General features: G+C 61.1%; 1 protein-coding gene across 1 annotated transcript; it reads right to left on the reverse strand.

Moving 5' to 3' along the window:
* Positions 1-5129: 5129 nt before the first annotated feature.
* Positions 5130-13529, reverse strand: SRF (serum response factor). The gene is made up of 7 exons (XM_032184929.1): positions 12993-13529; positions 11777-12043; positions 8730-8991; positions 7011-7130; positions 6173-6364; positions 5696-5772; positions 5130-5405 (listed from the first exon to the last, which is right to left on the reverse strand). The coding sequence occupies exons 1-7, from the start codon at positions 13527-13529 to the stop codon at positions 5310-5312; spliced, it is 1551 nt and encodes a 516-aa protein (XP_032040820.1). The 3' UTR covers positions 5130-5309.
* Between the last annotated feature and the right edge of the window lie 2604 nt (positions 13530-16133).

Below are 16133 nucleotides of genomic sequence, written 5' to 3' on the forward strand. Positions count from 1 at the left end.
GCTCGAGCTGAGAGAAGCAGACCCATGCACACAACTGCCTTTCGCTGGTAAGCAGTTGCTCATTATGGGGAATCACACGTCCTTAGGAACAAAGACTGTCCTGGTAACCTTACAGCTTATTCTCCTTATTAACAATCGGACAGTTTATGAGCCTGAAATATGGGACCAAATTGAGGTCAAGGTGTGGGACTCTGCAACTAAAAATGACAAGGTTGCAGTGGGATCGCTCAGCACCTGGCGAGCAGTCTCTGAGGCCTTACAGAGCCCTGTGGGGCCACAGTCAGACACGTGTGGTTTGCCAGACAGTGAGGGAGCTGCGGGCTCCTTTACTGACCCGACTGCTACGCCATGGGCCCCTCTGCTGCTACAGCCATCACAGGCCTTTGCTGTTACACCCCCTGGTGACCTGGATGTGCCTTTTGACCCAGGCCCTATTGACCTTGAAAAGGAGATGGATGTGCTTTTCTTCAATCCAGGAAGAACGGGATACATAAGGCCTGAAGACCGAGTTGCTTGACAACTTAAAGTGAGACATATTGCTCAAAAGGAATGGAAAATGGAGACTGTTAAGTCATGGAACTTAAAGGATTGTTTGTTACCTTTCCTGATGGTACGTATGTATAGGCATACTTGTGTTTAGTATGTAAAGCAATGTTCTGTATATTTAGAAGTTTGATGTTCGTGTGTGCGTGTTGGTGGAGCGTAGACTCCCTGCACACCCAGAGCTGTTTACTTGCCTTTTATACCTTTTAGAAATATTTCTTTTATAAATATTACGAAATTCAGATTGAGTTGAGAGCTCATTTATAACACTGGAGCAACTACATATATCTGGCCAACCACTTCTATCCTTAGTACTAATGAAACTGATGAGGCAATTTCCATGTTTTACCACAACCACCAGCAATTAATGCCAGCCATGCAGTGGGCTGGATAACTCAGCGCAGTGCTGCACCAGCCCACGTGGACCAGCCCCTGAAGCTGTGGCACCAATGGAGAACTGCAAATATTTGCCTTTCCCTGCCTGCCTCTTGGCTTCTCCTTTATTATGTGTAACCTTTGTTGAGTCTCTCTTTCCAGAAGCATGCAGGTGCTCCCGAAATCTTTCTGTATTCCCCATTAACTCCCAAGGCATTGCTAAAATTCAGGGGATCAAACTGGTGTTTAGTTAGATCGTGCTGTACCTTTACAAGTCCCTTCATCTCCTGTAGAAACATGGAATATTGGCCCTAATGAAGGGGAAACAGAGTCCCTAACCACCACGAAACGACAGGAAAGCTGATAGCAGGGACATGACTGTTGGTATTTGCCTCCAGTCTTGGCAGCCGTCGTTTCATGTGTGTATGGCACCTGCAGCAGGGCCGTGTTTAATGGCACAAGCGTGAGGTGCTGCTAAGGCTCTGCTGTGGGAAACTCAGCCTGGCACCCAGCTGGCGACGTCCCATGGCCAAACCCGTCACCGGCGATAAGCGGCCGTGGCCAGACAGGGCGCAGGGATCTGGTTTGTGAGGCCAACACCTTTTTATGCACTGTTCACGTCTTTGCTCTGGCGGCCTTGATACCACGCTTAGGCTTTCATCCTTCAAATGGAGGTTATGTCTGTGCTATCTCGCTTCAACTTAGGAACTTTACACACCGTGCGCAGCCCCGTGGCCAAGCAGCCAGGGTTGCTTGTGCTGACGTGGGTTTTGTGGTGCCAAGCCATGAGGCATGCCTGTGTAGGAGTGCTCACCAGGGGGCTGGCTGTGGTGTGACCTGTACCTCTCCCCTCGATAGCAAAAGAGCCATTTCAGGTGTGTTTTGCTCCTAACCACCTCGTGTACTATCTTCTGTCCTGCTCTGCAGGCATCTGTTTGCTCTCCAAATCACACCGTGAGCAGTAGTACGGTCACAGGGCAGTCCCTCCACCACAGTGCTAAACTTTCCTTATATTATTCTAAAAAACTATACCTGCTATATAGGGGCTGGCAGTTGTATTATCAGCTGGGATGCTGTTGACCCAACAGCACTGATGATTGCAACAAGCCCTCCTCTCTTTGCTTTCTGTTCTACCTTTATCCACTTAATGATCCCTCATGCACCCTGAGCTAGCTCCTAGAGGCCTACTGGCACCTGTCTGGTCCGCTTTGGCCTTTGGGTATCACTGTATCTCCTCACAGCTGTTTGCAGCAGGGAATTTAACAGTCTTGGTGCTGGGCCTTGTAGTGAGAAGAGTTAAGCTCCATCCCTAAAGCCGTCATGTGTCCAGAAGTCATGGATCTGGAAGAGGGGCAGGGAAACCACCTCATTTTTGGTCGAGAACTGGACCAGAAACCTGCCACTGTCAGGAGACACTGTTCTGCTTGCAGCCTCTCAACTACTGCATTTAGAAGCACCGTTTCTTCTTTCTCCTAGCCCCAAGGCCTGGGGATGGACCTGCACACCCCAACCACCACATCTGGGTGCTCCGGGACTGCGAGACCAGCGACAAGGCCTCAGCCAGCACCACGCATCTGTGGCATCCCGTATCAGGTGTGCTGTCCCCCAAAGCCCACCCACCAGCTCTGGGACCCCCAGGGTGGAAGCTGGGCAGGTCTCACCTCGCAAGAGGTGAAGGAAAGAGACATTAGGAGGATTCCTCTCTCTGCCACATCACACCCAGACATCCCCCACCACCCAGGGTACACATATTGGTGCAGGAAGCTGCCTCTGGTCCCCACTCATTGACGCTGGGTTTCCCCTAAGATGCCCGCCCCCTCCTGCAAAGCACGGCCAAGACCCCAGATCTGTGCACAAAATGATAACATTTATTGAAAGAGTAATTTCTTTTTTTTTTTTTTTTAATACAAAAGAAAGCTCTGTACATAGTACTGTGATTACTTCCACATCCTTCCAGAAACACAACCCTGGAAACTGGAGGGGAAAAAAAAAATAATCCCACACACACTTATGCACACACACGCGCGCACACATGCACACACACACACGCGCACACACACACACAACCCTCAAACCAGTAAAATGAACTAAAAATGTCACCACACAATAAATGCCATTTCGTCCCTGATACACAAGTGTTCTTACAAGTCTGCACTTAAATTAAAATACACCATTAGCGTTTAACCAGCAGTTGCCTTTGGGGAACGAGGGAGGGGATGCAGCAAGACGCCCCGCAACGGCACTCCTGCCATCCCGGCCCCGCAGCCCTGCTCCACAGTGCCAGCACCAAGCAAAGCGGAGCAAAGCACAGCCCCGGCGATGTGCTTGGGACGAGGGTAACGCGAGCCCCAAGCCCACCTTTCTCTCCCTGGGTGAACTCCTAGCTACCCAGCCTTTTTTTGGAGGCAGCACCGAGCGGCTTTCGTACAGCTTCTGGTGCGGCACTCCCGGCCGCTCTGGGAGCTCTCAGCACAGGGGGATGTGGAAGGAATCCGTCCACACCTGTGCACTGAGGAGCAGCACAAGATAAGGCTGTGGAGAGGGAAAGTAGAGCCCAGGGCATCAGCTAGGAGTTCAAGAGGTGCCACAAGCAGGGAGAGCAGCCACTGCTGGTCACTCGCCCCCCGGAGAGCACTGGGGATGTCCCTTTGCTGCTCCGCACCGACAGCGGTGACGGAACAGCCAGCGGCCCAGGACCAGAGGTGGAAGTGGCCACCAGAAAAACCCAGCCCACCTCTGGCCCCCGGGCACACCGCAAGCCCCTGCGCCCCCTCCTAGAGGCCAGCTGCTGCTTCACTTGCCTCCTCCTGCCCCTTAAACCCGAAGTTATGGGTACGGAGTCCTCAGTGCAGGGAAGTAGGAAACAACCGTCTGGCTCGGGTCAGCTCAGTCCCTGGCACGTGCTGGTGGGCAGAGAGCGCAGCTTAAACGCTAATGCTGAGGGAACATGTCCAAGGTTACAATACAAACTCAAAAAGCAAGGCCCCCTTCCTGCCTCCGTGCCCACCCACCCCTCTCCCATCCCCCTGGTACAAACCCCATGAAAACTGTACAGGAGCCAAACTTTTATTCCTTAAAGAATTACATAAATACTGAGTTTAACACTTAGAAAAATAAAGTCATTTTCTTTTTTTTTTCTTTTTTTTTTTTCTTTTTTCTTTTTTTTTTCCCCAAGGCTTTGTCTTTAACTTAAAAAAAAAATTACAGTAGCTGCTCCTTCCCCTAAGGGTTCAGCAGCAGCTTCTTACTTGCTCGCTCTCCCTCCAGGGACAGGGCTAGGTAGCAGAGCCATTCACAGCAACTCCCATGCAGGACCAAGCATGCTCCAGCCCTTTTTTTTTTTTTTTTTTTTTTTTTTTTTTATTTTTTCCCCCTGGCCCTGCTGAGGCTCCTCCACAGCCCAGGACAGCCCGCAGGGCACCCTGGTGCTCCGGGAAGAGCCTGCCACCTGCCCAGCAGCTCGGTGCCCCGCGGGCTCTTCCCTTTGCCCCTCGAGTTGCTTCTCCGCCTCGCGTCAGACACAGAAATTTAGAAAGCAGCGGCTGGAGCTGCAGAGGGACGCGGGAATGATCCAGCCACGTCCCCCTCTTGGGCGTACGGAGTCCGCAAGCAGTGCAAGGGCTGAGATGGGAGCGCGGGGCCGGGCTGGCCGCGGAGCAGCGTCGAGCTCCCGGGCACCCGCCGAGCATTTTGGCTGCCGGGGGCAGGCTGCAGAGCTGCCGGGCAGCCTGACGAGGAGGCACTGAGGGCAGAGGGCTTTGCTGTAGTGCATACGAGGAGGATGGGGCCACGTGCCCGGCCCAACCAGAGATGCACGTCCAAGCTGGCCACTCGCTCCCCTGCGGAGCTGCCGCGGCCAGGACCCGTCCCCCCCACAAAGGCACATTGCTGAGGCCAGCGCGGCTCCGCTCCGGCTCCCGGGGGACAGCTCCGGGCCCCACGCAGAGCAAAAAAAAAAAAAAAAAAAAAATACCCTCCCCAGCCAAGGCAACCCCGGAGCGCCCAGAAGGATCCAGGGCCTCCGGCTGGGCACGGCCCCCAGTATTTATTTACAGCACGGAGCGCAGCCTCCCCTCGAGAGAGACAGTTTCTTTGGCTGGCGAGAGACAAGCACAGCTATCGCAGCATCCCGACGCCCCCCCAAGCCCTGCGTGGCCCCCGGCACAGCTCCTTCCCCAGGTGGGTCCTGCAGCCCCAGGCGCATGCCTGTGTGTGTGTGTGGGTGGGTGTGGGTGGGTGGGTGCGTGTGTGTGTGCATGTGTGGATGAAGGAAACGTGAGAAAAAGGCAACAATAAATAACTGGTGCAGTCTGTACGAGAACGAATGGCTGCCAGCCCCCAGCAGCGGCACGACAAGCCAGGGACGGCGCAAGGCCAGCAGCAGGGGCCTCTCAGTCACTCTTGGCGCTGTGCGAGGTGTCCAAGTTGACCACCTGCAGCTCCGTCAGGCTGCTGCCGCTGCTGCTCTGCTGCCCGATGACAGCCATCTAGAGAGAAAAGGGAGGAGCAAGCACTGGGGGACAGCATGCCCTCAGACCAGGCGTGCCAGCAGCCAGGGTGGCAGTGTCCCTTCTAGGCGCCTGCCCAAGGAGAGCAAAGACCTCCTGTACCCATGAGTAGGGGGCACCGACAGCTTCCCCAGCTCTCCGAGACCCAAGGACCTGCCCTACCCGAGCACCCAGGTCCCCAAAGGACCAGTATCGGGGGCAGCACTGCCCCACGGGGGAATTGAGGACATCACCCCCAGCCGCAACCCCAAGCACCACTCTGCACCTACCTGGTGAAGCTGGACGGCCGAGACCGGGATCTGAACAGTGCCTGAAGGGGCTGTCAGGAACACCTGGGGGACACCACCTGCCACAGAGAGATGGAAGGACACAAATTACATCATTTTCCAAAAGCTGGGCGTTCAGCACAAACCCCCAGCCCAAGCCTGCACGCATGGCTTCGCACTGCTTTGTCCCCTCCCTGTGCACCTGGGGGTCCTCTCCAGTCTCCTAGCTCCCCCTGTTGCCTATGAAATCATTAAGGTTGGAAAACATTCCCACCCTCCCTGCACAAGCAACCCTTTCCCCTAGGAGTTCAAGGAATCCCGTGCATAGAACAGATATGGACCAAAAAAAGAATACACCGAGCAGCATCCTTGCCAGCAGGGCTTCCTACAGGCACCACGACTGCTCAGAAAAGAGCCCTCGGGAACAAACAGCAAAAACACAGCACGAGAAGGTAGCACGGACGCGGGGAGCTGCCTTACCCTGATCCTGGACCTGGCTGTGGGACACCTGCATGGCCGAGGGCGCCTGCGAGAAGGCGTTGAGGACCGCGAGGCCACCGTCCGCCAGGCCGGAGGTGGGGGCGTACATCACGGCGTGCGGGCTGGGGTACATCATGTGGCCGCCCACCGTGGTTGGCACGGACGATGTCATGATGGTCGCCGGGAGGGTCACTGGCCCCGGGAGGAGATAGAGGGGAGCGTGAGGCCCTGCTCAGCGTCCCTCCCGCGCCCAGGCTCGTGGAAATCCCCATCCCGCTCCCCCCAAGCTCTGCGGGAGGAGCCCCAGGGAATTGGGGAGCTCGTTGGGAGGGTGAAAGGGTGGAAGCCTGGTGGCTGAATATCCCAGGACTGAGTCCGACCTGGGCTATGGGTGTCGTGGGGAAGCTGAGCAAGCTGTTGAGCTGGGTTCATCCTGCATCCAGGCACCCAAAATCAGTTTATTTTTGGACAACGGAGGTGTCCTCTGCACATAAAGTAGTAACAACTACAAACAAGCCAGTGCCCTGTGCAAGGGGCTCAGCAAGAAATCCCCTGAGAACTGGGAAGAGGCTGGGAACTTGTTCCCAGCTCCGTGCTGCAGGAAAGAGCAGGTAACGTATGTGGAGCAGCTCTGAAATCCCCCTTGAGGTGCTCTGTGCACCTGCCAGAGGTAGCACGGCACTGGGGCTGGTCACAGGGGGAAATCCACCTGGGAAACTGTCAGAAAGGGTGGGACAGAGTTGGATTGAGTGATCCCAGGCTTCCTGCAGCTCTGTTGGTGTGGGCTGGTACCAGCGGTGGTTAAAGGAGCGCGTGGTTAGCCTAAGGTCCCCATTACCTGTTCCGCTGGAAGAGGTCTGGGTAAGGTCAGTGCTGCTGTCACTGGAGGGAGACGTTTGCTGCGGTGCCTGGTGCACCTGGATTGCTTGGACAGGGACCTGCTGAGCCATGGTACCACCTGGGGAGAGAAGGGAGCCCTTCAGCCCGAGCATTTATCCCCCTCTGGCCGCACGGAGCTCCTCAGCGTGGCTCAGCACCGCCCTGGGGAAGGCTCTTCCCTAGCACACAGGGACCAAGGAGGCATGAGCTGGCCTGTGGGGCTCTGGAGAGAAAAGGAAATGCCAGAGCAGCTTCTGTCCGGTGTCCAGGCCCAGTTCATGGATGCCTGAGGCCCTCGTTTCCATTCCTGGCTCCACCAGGACCCAGCGCAGAAGATGCTGGGAGGAGAGGGCCCCAGCACTGCCCACACCCAGCCAGCCCTGCGAGGACGGGCTCGCAGCACCGAGCAGAGCACGGAGAGCCCAAAACACTCAGGCTTTCACCTTCTGGAGCACTCAGGGCACAGCCACCTCACCCAACTCCACGGACACCACAATGCCCTACACGAGGACAGCCACAGCCACCAGGAACACAAGCTGCACGTCCCAAAGCCTCAGGGGCTCGGCGCACTCGCTGCACGGCTCCACCAACACAGAAAGCTCCCCTCAGGCTCAGCTCCGATCTCCAGAGGTAAGAGCAAGGGATGCCAGAGCAGGAACCACAGCCAGGCCAGTGGGGCATCTCCCCACACACCACACCAGACACAGCCCCGTCATCCTCCCGGCTCCTCCACACCACGAGGCAAATCCAGGCTCCTTGCACAGGAGCCACAACAAGTCCAGGAGAGCACGCAGACCACCAGACTTAGTGATTTGGACACAAGCAGGCAGGACACAAGCAATACTCTCTCACGTGCTGCTCTGAACCCCCTGCCCGGGGCATGCCCAGCCCTAGCGCAGCACCCAGGGATTCCTGCCGAGGACGCTGCCTACCAGACAGCACCGCAACACCTCCACCTCCTCCACACTGCCTCCTACACCACCTCTGCGCTAAGCTTCAGTCACCAACTGCAAATCCAGGCACAAAAGCACGGAAAGCTGCTCAGAGCCAGACACCAGCACTCAGAACCTGAGTTTTGGAAAACAAAAATCTCTGGAGCCACAGCCGGGATCGCCCTGCGCCTCAGGGGTCAGCACCGGGACCCCCGCAGGAGCCTGCATCCCCCCCAACCTGAAGCAAGCGGAGGAGAAGCGAGTGCTGACCTGTCAGCGACACGATCTGCCCTCCAGCTCTGGCAGGGAAGCGGAAGACTGTCTGCTGTGCCTGCTGCAGCTGTCCAGCCGTACCCGGGCCCTGCTGGCTGGGGAGAGCCAGGGAGTGCGGCTGTAACTGAGTGAGAGGAATGGTAGGGGTCCCCGGAGAAAGGGAAGCACCTGCCAAAAGGAGGGAGAAAGAAAAGCTTCCGTCACCACCAGCTCTTTTCGCTCCCTCCGGGCTCCTTGGTGCTGCCCCGGGGGCCCCCGCTCGGCTCCCTGCCACCCTTCCCAGCAGCAGGGCCAGCTGGCAGCACCCTACATCTCGAGCAAAGCACCCCGATCGGGGTCACCCTACAGCAGCAGCAACCGCCGCCTCCACCTGCCTCTAGGTCTCCTACGAGGGCAGCAAGACGCTCCGAGCACGGAGACGGACGGACAGAAGGACAGACAGACAGGGTGCTCAGCCCCCGAACGCCACTGACCTGACATGAGGGTGAAGCCGGTGGGTATCTGCATGAGGCCCCCCGACGTCACGGCGCTGGCTCCAGTCGTCTTCAGCACGGTCCCGTTGGCGCTGGTGACGGCGCTGGGGCTGATGCTGGCCGACACGGGCGCCAGGTAATTCGTGATGGGGAAGGAGGGGCCGCTGCTGGCCTGCATGGAGGTGGAGGTGGTGGGGGCCGTCTGGATGGTGGACGTCGTCCCCGGCAGGTTGGTGACGGTGAAAGCCGGCTTCAGCGCGTCCTGTGGACGGAGAGACAGGGATGGGTCAGCGCCGCGGTCTCCGCAGCCACAACGCAGGATCCTGGGTGTCCCGGTCACCTCCCCGGGGTGGTCACACCTTGCCTGGTGTGCCCCCTGCATGCAGACCCCCCGTAGGGACAGCCGGGGGCACGGCTGGGAAGGGTTAAGGCAGGCAACGCTCCCAGCCCTCCCGCGGCACGGCACGGCACGGCGCAGCGCGGCACGGCACGGTGGGCCCAGCTCTCCCACGTGCTGCGCCTTGTTCCCCAAGCTTGTCAGGCTGCCAGCAGCCAGGAATTCACAGCTCGGCGAACAGCTAAAAAAGGGAAGGCAGCCCATTTTAGACAAGGGGGGAGCCAATCCCGGGCACTCAGCCCTGCCCCAGGGCCCGGGGAGGGAGGAGAGCAAAGCCCCCTCCGCCTTGGCACCGTGCTCCAAATTAGCAGGGGCACGTGATAACGGCGCTGCCACTTTCCATGAGCTCAACCACAAACTCCTGCCGTGCCGCATGGGACGCGGCAGCCACAGGCACCCTCCCCACGTGGCCGAGGAGGACATGCATGGCCCGTTCCCAGCTGGAAGAGCTGGGGTCCCCTTGTTGTCCCCACGCGCAGCCCCGAGGGTGCACGGCCCCGGGGTGCAGCCCGGCCCTTAGCATCCCGCTAGGGACTGGGAGAGGCATCCCAGGAGATGCACAGCGGGGTCACTGGGACGGCTTTAAAAGCATGAGGGCAAATTTTGGGATGATGAGGAGCAAAGGAGCCAGGCAGGCACGCTCTGACCACGCACACCCCATCTCTGCCCTGCTGCAGGTTGCTCTGATCTCCGCTGCATTGCTGTCAGGCTGCAGGAATAGCTCCCAACAGAGAGGGAGCTGGGACAGAATTTGGGATTGGGACACCCGCTGCCTTCTCCCTGCCCCTCTAGGATGCTCACAAGCCCCTGGGCACCTCGGCTCACCCCAGCACCCTGCAAAGCCCAGCCTGCGTGCGTGGGGACAGCGTTCAGCAGCAGCCAAGCCCCGGGCCACCCTCAGCACGGGTCACCCAAGGGCCTGAAGGACTCTGGACGAGCCCAGGGACAGCCCTGCAGGTCCCCACCTTCATGTCCATTCCCACCACGAGCTCCACGTTGCAGAGCGATGCCTGCACGGCCCAGCATGGCCCAGACCCACCAGCCAGCATCGTTATGGGGACACCAAAGGCCAGCTGGCTTTGGTGGCACGTGGGAGATGCCGTGCTGGTCACCAGCACCTGCTCCACGCTCCAGCTTTTCCCCCCTGCTCCGAAACAGATCGCCCCATCAGTGCCACCCCGCTGCTCCTACCCCAAAGGATGCCACAGCTGCTGCCCCAAGAGCAGAGCATCCCCCTGTCCCCGCTGGGCTTGGCACAGCAGGGGGACCTCGCAGAGCTGCTGCTGGCCGCAGGGTGAAGGAACACCCCGTGTCTGCCGCTGCAGCCCACTGCCAGCAGCTCTCACCCCGGACACCCAGCAGAAGGCGCAAGGCTCCTTCAGGCCCCACAGCAAGTGCTGCGGGTGGCCACGAGGCAGCCCACACGAAGCACCACCTCTTGCGAGCGCTGGGACCAAGCTCGCAGGGCGCCGAGCGGGGCTTGCACCAGAAAGCGGGCAGGAGACCTCTGCAAGAGCAACCACAGGGCGAGCGCGCGCTTCCTCCGGGGCCACCCGGCGCTGCTTCCAGCGGAAATCTCAATGGATGCTGGAGTCCCTGCCTGCGGGACTTTATTTTTTTTTTCTGCCTTTCCCTTCAGGAGAAGCCCCGAGTGCTTCCCAACAGAGGCTGCACGAGGGAGGGAGCGCTGCTGGCCTCTCTCGCCCGCTGGCAGAGCTCACGCGAGGCATTGAGGGCACCCAGGGGAGGCTCAGCGACCTGGGGCAACCCACACCGGGGTCTCCACCTCTGCTTACAGGTATCGATCCCACTCCCTGATATTTATGGGGCTCAGCAGCGAGGCCCCTCTGCCTGCACCCCTCTGCCTGGTGCGGCAAGCAGGCACGCGGCGGCACCCACCAGCACGCAGGGCACCCTGCTTCTGGGGGCTCTCCGACAGCACGGGGGTCCCAAGCACCCTCTCTGGGGTCTGCCTGCTTCGTGTTTTGGGGCATCCAGACAGCCAGGAGGCTACTGGCACAGCAAGCCCACTGCCCATCCCACCAGCAGAGCCACAGGAGCTCACAGCACCCCATAACACCCCGCAAAGCCCCCAGCTCCGTGCCCCATCCCTCCGCGCATCCAAGCACCACGGACACAGAGCCAGCTTTCACACCCTAACCCCAAGGAGCTGGGGATGCGGGGGCTGCCCCATCCCGGGGACCTTTTCCCTGTCCCCGGGGCAGGCACCTTCCAGCAGCAGCACCCGCAGAGGCCGGCGCCTGCAGGGCCGCCGGGCAGGGCGCAGAAACGGTCGGTCCGGCCAAATGTTTCCATTCCCCACGTCCTCTCCCTGCCCCCTTCCAAAACAGCACCAAAGCAAGAGACAGCTGCAGCTTATAAGGAATGTGAGGGGCCCTGCCAGGGACTCTGGCGAGGGAAACCAGGCCTTATAAGGCCATGGAGGCAGAATCAAATTTTTATCAATGAGTGCAAGCGCATGGAGACGCCCGGGGAGAGATAACAGCGCCGAGAGCCGCCCCGGGGGGCGAGCGGGGCTGGTGGGGAGCCCTGAAACAAGGGCCAGGACCCCTGCCGCCACCCTGCTGGCCCCGAGGAGGAGGAAACCCCAAAGAGGAGGCAGCCCCGAGGGGCCAGGTCCCCGTTTTACCTTGGTCTCCCCGCTGCTGTCCGACTCGGACACCTGGTAGGTGAGGTCGGTCTCCTCGAAGCCCGTGGCGCTCATGCGCTGGTCGGTGGTGGGGTCGGAGCGCGGGGGCGAGTCGGGGGAGTTGAGGCAGGTCTGGATCAGCGCCTTGCCCGTCTCGCTGGTGATCATGGGCTGCAGCTTGCGCGTGGCGAAGGTGTACACATGGCCCGTCTCGCTGGCCACCAGCAGCAGCACCTGCGTGCCCGTCAGCGTGGACAGCTCGTAGGCCTGCAGCAGGGGGGGGGACAATGGGGTCAGGCACACACACACACGTGTGTAGGGCCACCTCGCTGCCGGCCTCCCCACCCCACAAAGAAAACAGCACAGGAGGGACTGTGGCTGCTGCAGCCAGCTCGGGGTCTCCTTATGGGGTTGAGGGCAGCCTCTGGTAGGGCTTGCAGGAGACTTTTAGGGGGTCGAGGCCAGCCTCTGGCTGGTCTTAAAGAAGGCCCTTATGGGGTTGAGAACAGCCTCCAGCCCATTTCACTGAAGACCCCCAGAAGGTCGAGGCCAGCCTCATAAAGACCCTTAGGGGGTCGAGGCCAGCCTCTAGCCAGTCCCACAGAAGACCCCCAGAGGGCTGAGGCCAGCCTCTGGCTGGTCTTACAGAAGACCCCTAAAGGATAGAGGCCAGCCTCTGGCCGAGCTTGCAGGAGACCCCTGGGGGGTCGAGGGCAGCCTCTGGCTGGCCTCATAAAGACCCTTAGGGGGCCGAGGTCAGCCTCCAGCCGATCTTATAGAAGACCCTTAGGGGGCCGAGGTCAGCCTCCAGCCGATCTCACAGAAGACCCTTAGAGGGTGGAGGCCGGCCTCCAGCTGCCCCCAGAGAAGACCCCCAGAGGGTGGAGGCCAGCTGCTGGGTGACCTCACAGAAGACCCCCAGAGGGTGGAGGCCAGCTGCTAGGTGACCTCACAGAAGACCCCCAGGGGGTGGAGGCCGGCCTCCAGCCACCCTCCCCACAGCCCCCCACGCCCGGCGAGGCCCCGCAGAGCCTCCCCCCCCCCCGGCTCTAACCCGGGGCAGCCCATCCCGGGCCGGGGGCTCCCCGTTTCCCACTTTCTCCCCCCGGGCCGTGCGCATCCGGCCCCGGGGGCGGGCGGGGGAGGCCGAGCCTGCAGCACCCCCGTTGTTTCCGGCCTCCCTCCCTCCCTCCCTCCCTGCCGGTGCCCTCTCCACCTTCTTCATGATGCCGGTCTTCCTCTTGCTGAAGGTGGTGTAGCGCCGCAGCTTGTTGTCGATGAACTCCATCTTGATCTTCACCCGGCCCCGCGTCTTCTTGCCGGGCTTGGCTCCGCTCACGGCCCCTCCACCTCCACCTCCTCCTCCGGCAGCCGCTCCTCCTCCTCCTCCTCCAGCTCCGTACCCGGCTCCCACCGCCGCCGCCGCCGCTCCGGGGCCCAGCACCGGCCCCGCTCCTCCTCCTCCTCCTCCTCCTCCTCCCGCAGCCTCCGCCAGGCCCCGCTTGATGCCTCTCCGCTCCCCGCCGCCCAGCTCCTCGTCCTCCGCCGACTCCGAGTCGCCCTCGCTGCCGCTGTACAGCGCCTCCCGCTCCAGCCGCCCGCCCGCCGGCCCCACCGCCGCCGCTCCTCCGCCACCTCCTCCGCCACCCCCGTTGGCCCCGCGGGGCCCCGCCGAGCGCCGAGCCAAGGCGGCAGCAGCAGCAGCGGCGGCAGCAGCGGCCCCGTTGCCGGCCGCGGCCTGGCTCGGTAACATGGCGGCGGCCAGCGCGGGTCGGGCCGGGCTGGGCTGGGCTCAGGCCGGCCCCGCCATGGCCATGGCCCCGCCGCCGCCGCCGCCCGCTCGCCCGCTGCCGCCGCCGCCGCCGCCGCCCCCGCCCCGCCGCGCCGCCCCCATAGAAAGCGCGGCAAGTCTTGCCTTATATGGGCACGCCGCTCCTTATATGGGGCGAGCGGGCGCCCCGCCGCCGGCCGCCGCCTCATTGGGCGGCGGGGGGTGAGGAGCCGCCGGCCGATTGGTGGAGAGGGGGAGAGAGGGGAGAGGGGTGATTTGCATAGCGCGCGCGCGCGCTGGCGTCAGCGCGGCGGGGCGGGGGAGAGGCTTAAAGGGGCCGCGCGGCGCGGGGCGGCGTGGACGGGGCGGAACGGACGGGAGGAGGAGAGGCCGCGGGGGGGGACAAGACCCCAGAGGAACCCCCCAAAAACCTCCCCAGGACGCTTGCAGGCCTCTGTCCGCCCTCATATCCGGGCGTTATCCATCAAGCTGCCCACACCAGTCCCCCCAAAGCACCCCCAAACCTCCCCCCATACCCCTCAAAGCACCCCCTAAATCCCCCAAACCTCCCCCTAAACCCCCCAGACCTCCCCCCCAGCCTCCACCCCACCACAGCACAGCCTCCTCGCCCTCCCGGCCTCCCCAGCAGCAGTAGAGGCCGGGCACCTCTGCCCCAGCCTCCCCTCCCCCGCTGTAGGGGCTGGGGGTGAGCCCCGCCAGCCCCCCGGCCTCCACTCGGGGCCAGGAGGAGCGGGGGAGGCTCAGGGAGGCCGCATGAGCAGGACACGCGGTGCCCCTGCTGTGGGTCTCCATGTGGGGTAGGAGGCCACCGCTACCTTGGTGTCCCCATGAGGGCAGAGCGGAGGCCCAGCAGCCTCCATGCAGGACGGCCTCTGTGGGTGCTCAAGGAGAGGGATGGGGCCGGCCTCGGGGCTGTAGGGTCCCCCCAGGAGGGAAGCAGGGCCTCCACGGGGGGCAAAACCCCCATAGGAAGGATGAGCCACAGCTGCGAGGAGCCCTCTCCCCTCCACACGCCCCATCCCCACCGCCACCAGCCCCATTCCTGCCCCCCAAGCACCCCGCAGCCCCCATCCCTGGGGGGACAGGCACTCGCCACCAGCCCTCGTGGCCTCCTGGAGCAGAAACAAACCCCTCCCCGGTGTCCCCCCCCAGCGCCGTGCCCCTGCAGTGAGCACACATGCCATTTATAGCTGCCGGCGGGGCGCTGCCACTCACATGCCTCCCATCACATGCCCTGGCCACCCTTCCCCGGGGGGCCGAGCACCCGGCCACACCTGGCGCAGGTGACCCCAAGATGAGCCAGGGCCAAAACCCATCAAAAATCCACTCACCAGTTGAGAAACAGGACCAAAAAGCAGGACTGGGTGATAACAAAGCTGCAGCACACACCTAGGAGACAGGAGCACCTCTGAGGCAGCCTAAAAAAAATCCCATAAAGCCCTGGCTTGAGCTTAAATGCAGCTCCCGGGCCAGCTCCCTGGGCGGGGGCGCCCAGGTGAGGCTGCTTACACCAATTTGCTCCCATGACTTCCCCCAGGGCAGAGATAAAAGCAGGGTGAGAGGGAAATGCTCCTGCCTGCTGCTCTGCACCCCTCTGGTGTCCTGTGGCCCTCCAAGGGGCTGGGAAACCGTGTGGCCAAAGCAACCAGCAGGGGTTACTGGAGACACCTGGCTTGGAGAGCCTTAATTTTTTATATATTTATAAATATATCTCCTGTCCTGGGTCGTCAGCAGTAGGGACAACTCGTACCTGCTTGCTGTCACCTCATACCGTTCCCTAAATATCCATTTTTTGGCCCCAATGGGTGGTCCCCTGCTTGGACCCTTGTGCTGGCGCAGCCCTGCTGCTCTCCAGCCCTGGGTATCACAGGTCGCCTTCCCTTCCTGTGGCTTTTCTTTGAGGTTTTCCTTCAATTTGGGCTGAGACAAGTGGATCCCAAGCCTGCCCAAGGCCTCTTCTCCTCCCGCAGGGGCCCAAGCGGGATGCTGACACCCCGCTCCCCCGCGCTGTGTTCAGCCAGGGCTGCGTACGTTCAGCCCGCTGTTTCCAATTAGCTTGGCCAACATCTGTCCTGTCCCCGAGGAGGCAGAGCTTTTTCATGACATCACTCCCAAAAATACCCAACCCCAACCCCCAGGCTTTCTGCACCCTTGGGGTCTGGAGTTTCTCCTAACCCTGGTGCCTTCCCCAGACCCTGCAGCACCTCCACGGCCTGGCTGGGTAGCAGAGGTAGGACAGGGATGCTGGATGCTTCTTCTCCATCGCTGATTAAAGCAAAACCAGCTAGATAAGAGGTCACGGGGTCCTGCGTTGAGTATCGGTGGTGCTGGAGAGCTCGCAGCTCCTCTGGCGCCGACCCAAACCACCACCACCACGCAGGGGGGATGCCCCAGCAAGGAGCTGCTCCTTTCCAGGCGATGCACAAGGCGTGATGGCACCAGCCCCCCCCCACCATCCCCGTCCCCCAGGAAGGAGAAGAGTCCAGCAGGCATGGAGAGCAGCGTCTTACCAAAAAAAAAAATAATAAAAACGAAAAAAAAAAAAAAAAGCCTTCTTTATTGAGA

The sequence above is a fragment of the Aythya fuligula genome, chromosome 3 (genome assembly GCF_009819795.1).
Source record: "Aythya fuligula isolate bAytFul2 chromosome 3, bAytFul2.pri, whole genome shotgun sequence".
Lineage (NCBI taxonomy): Eukaryota > Metazoa > Chordata > Aves > Anseriformes > Anatidae > Aythya > Aythya fuligula.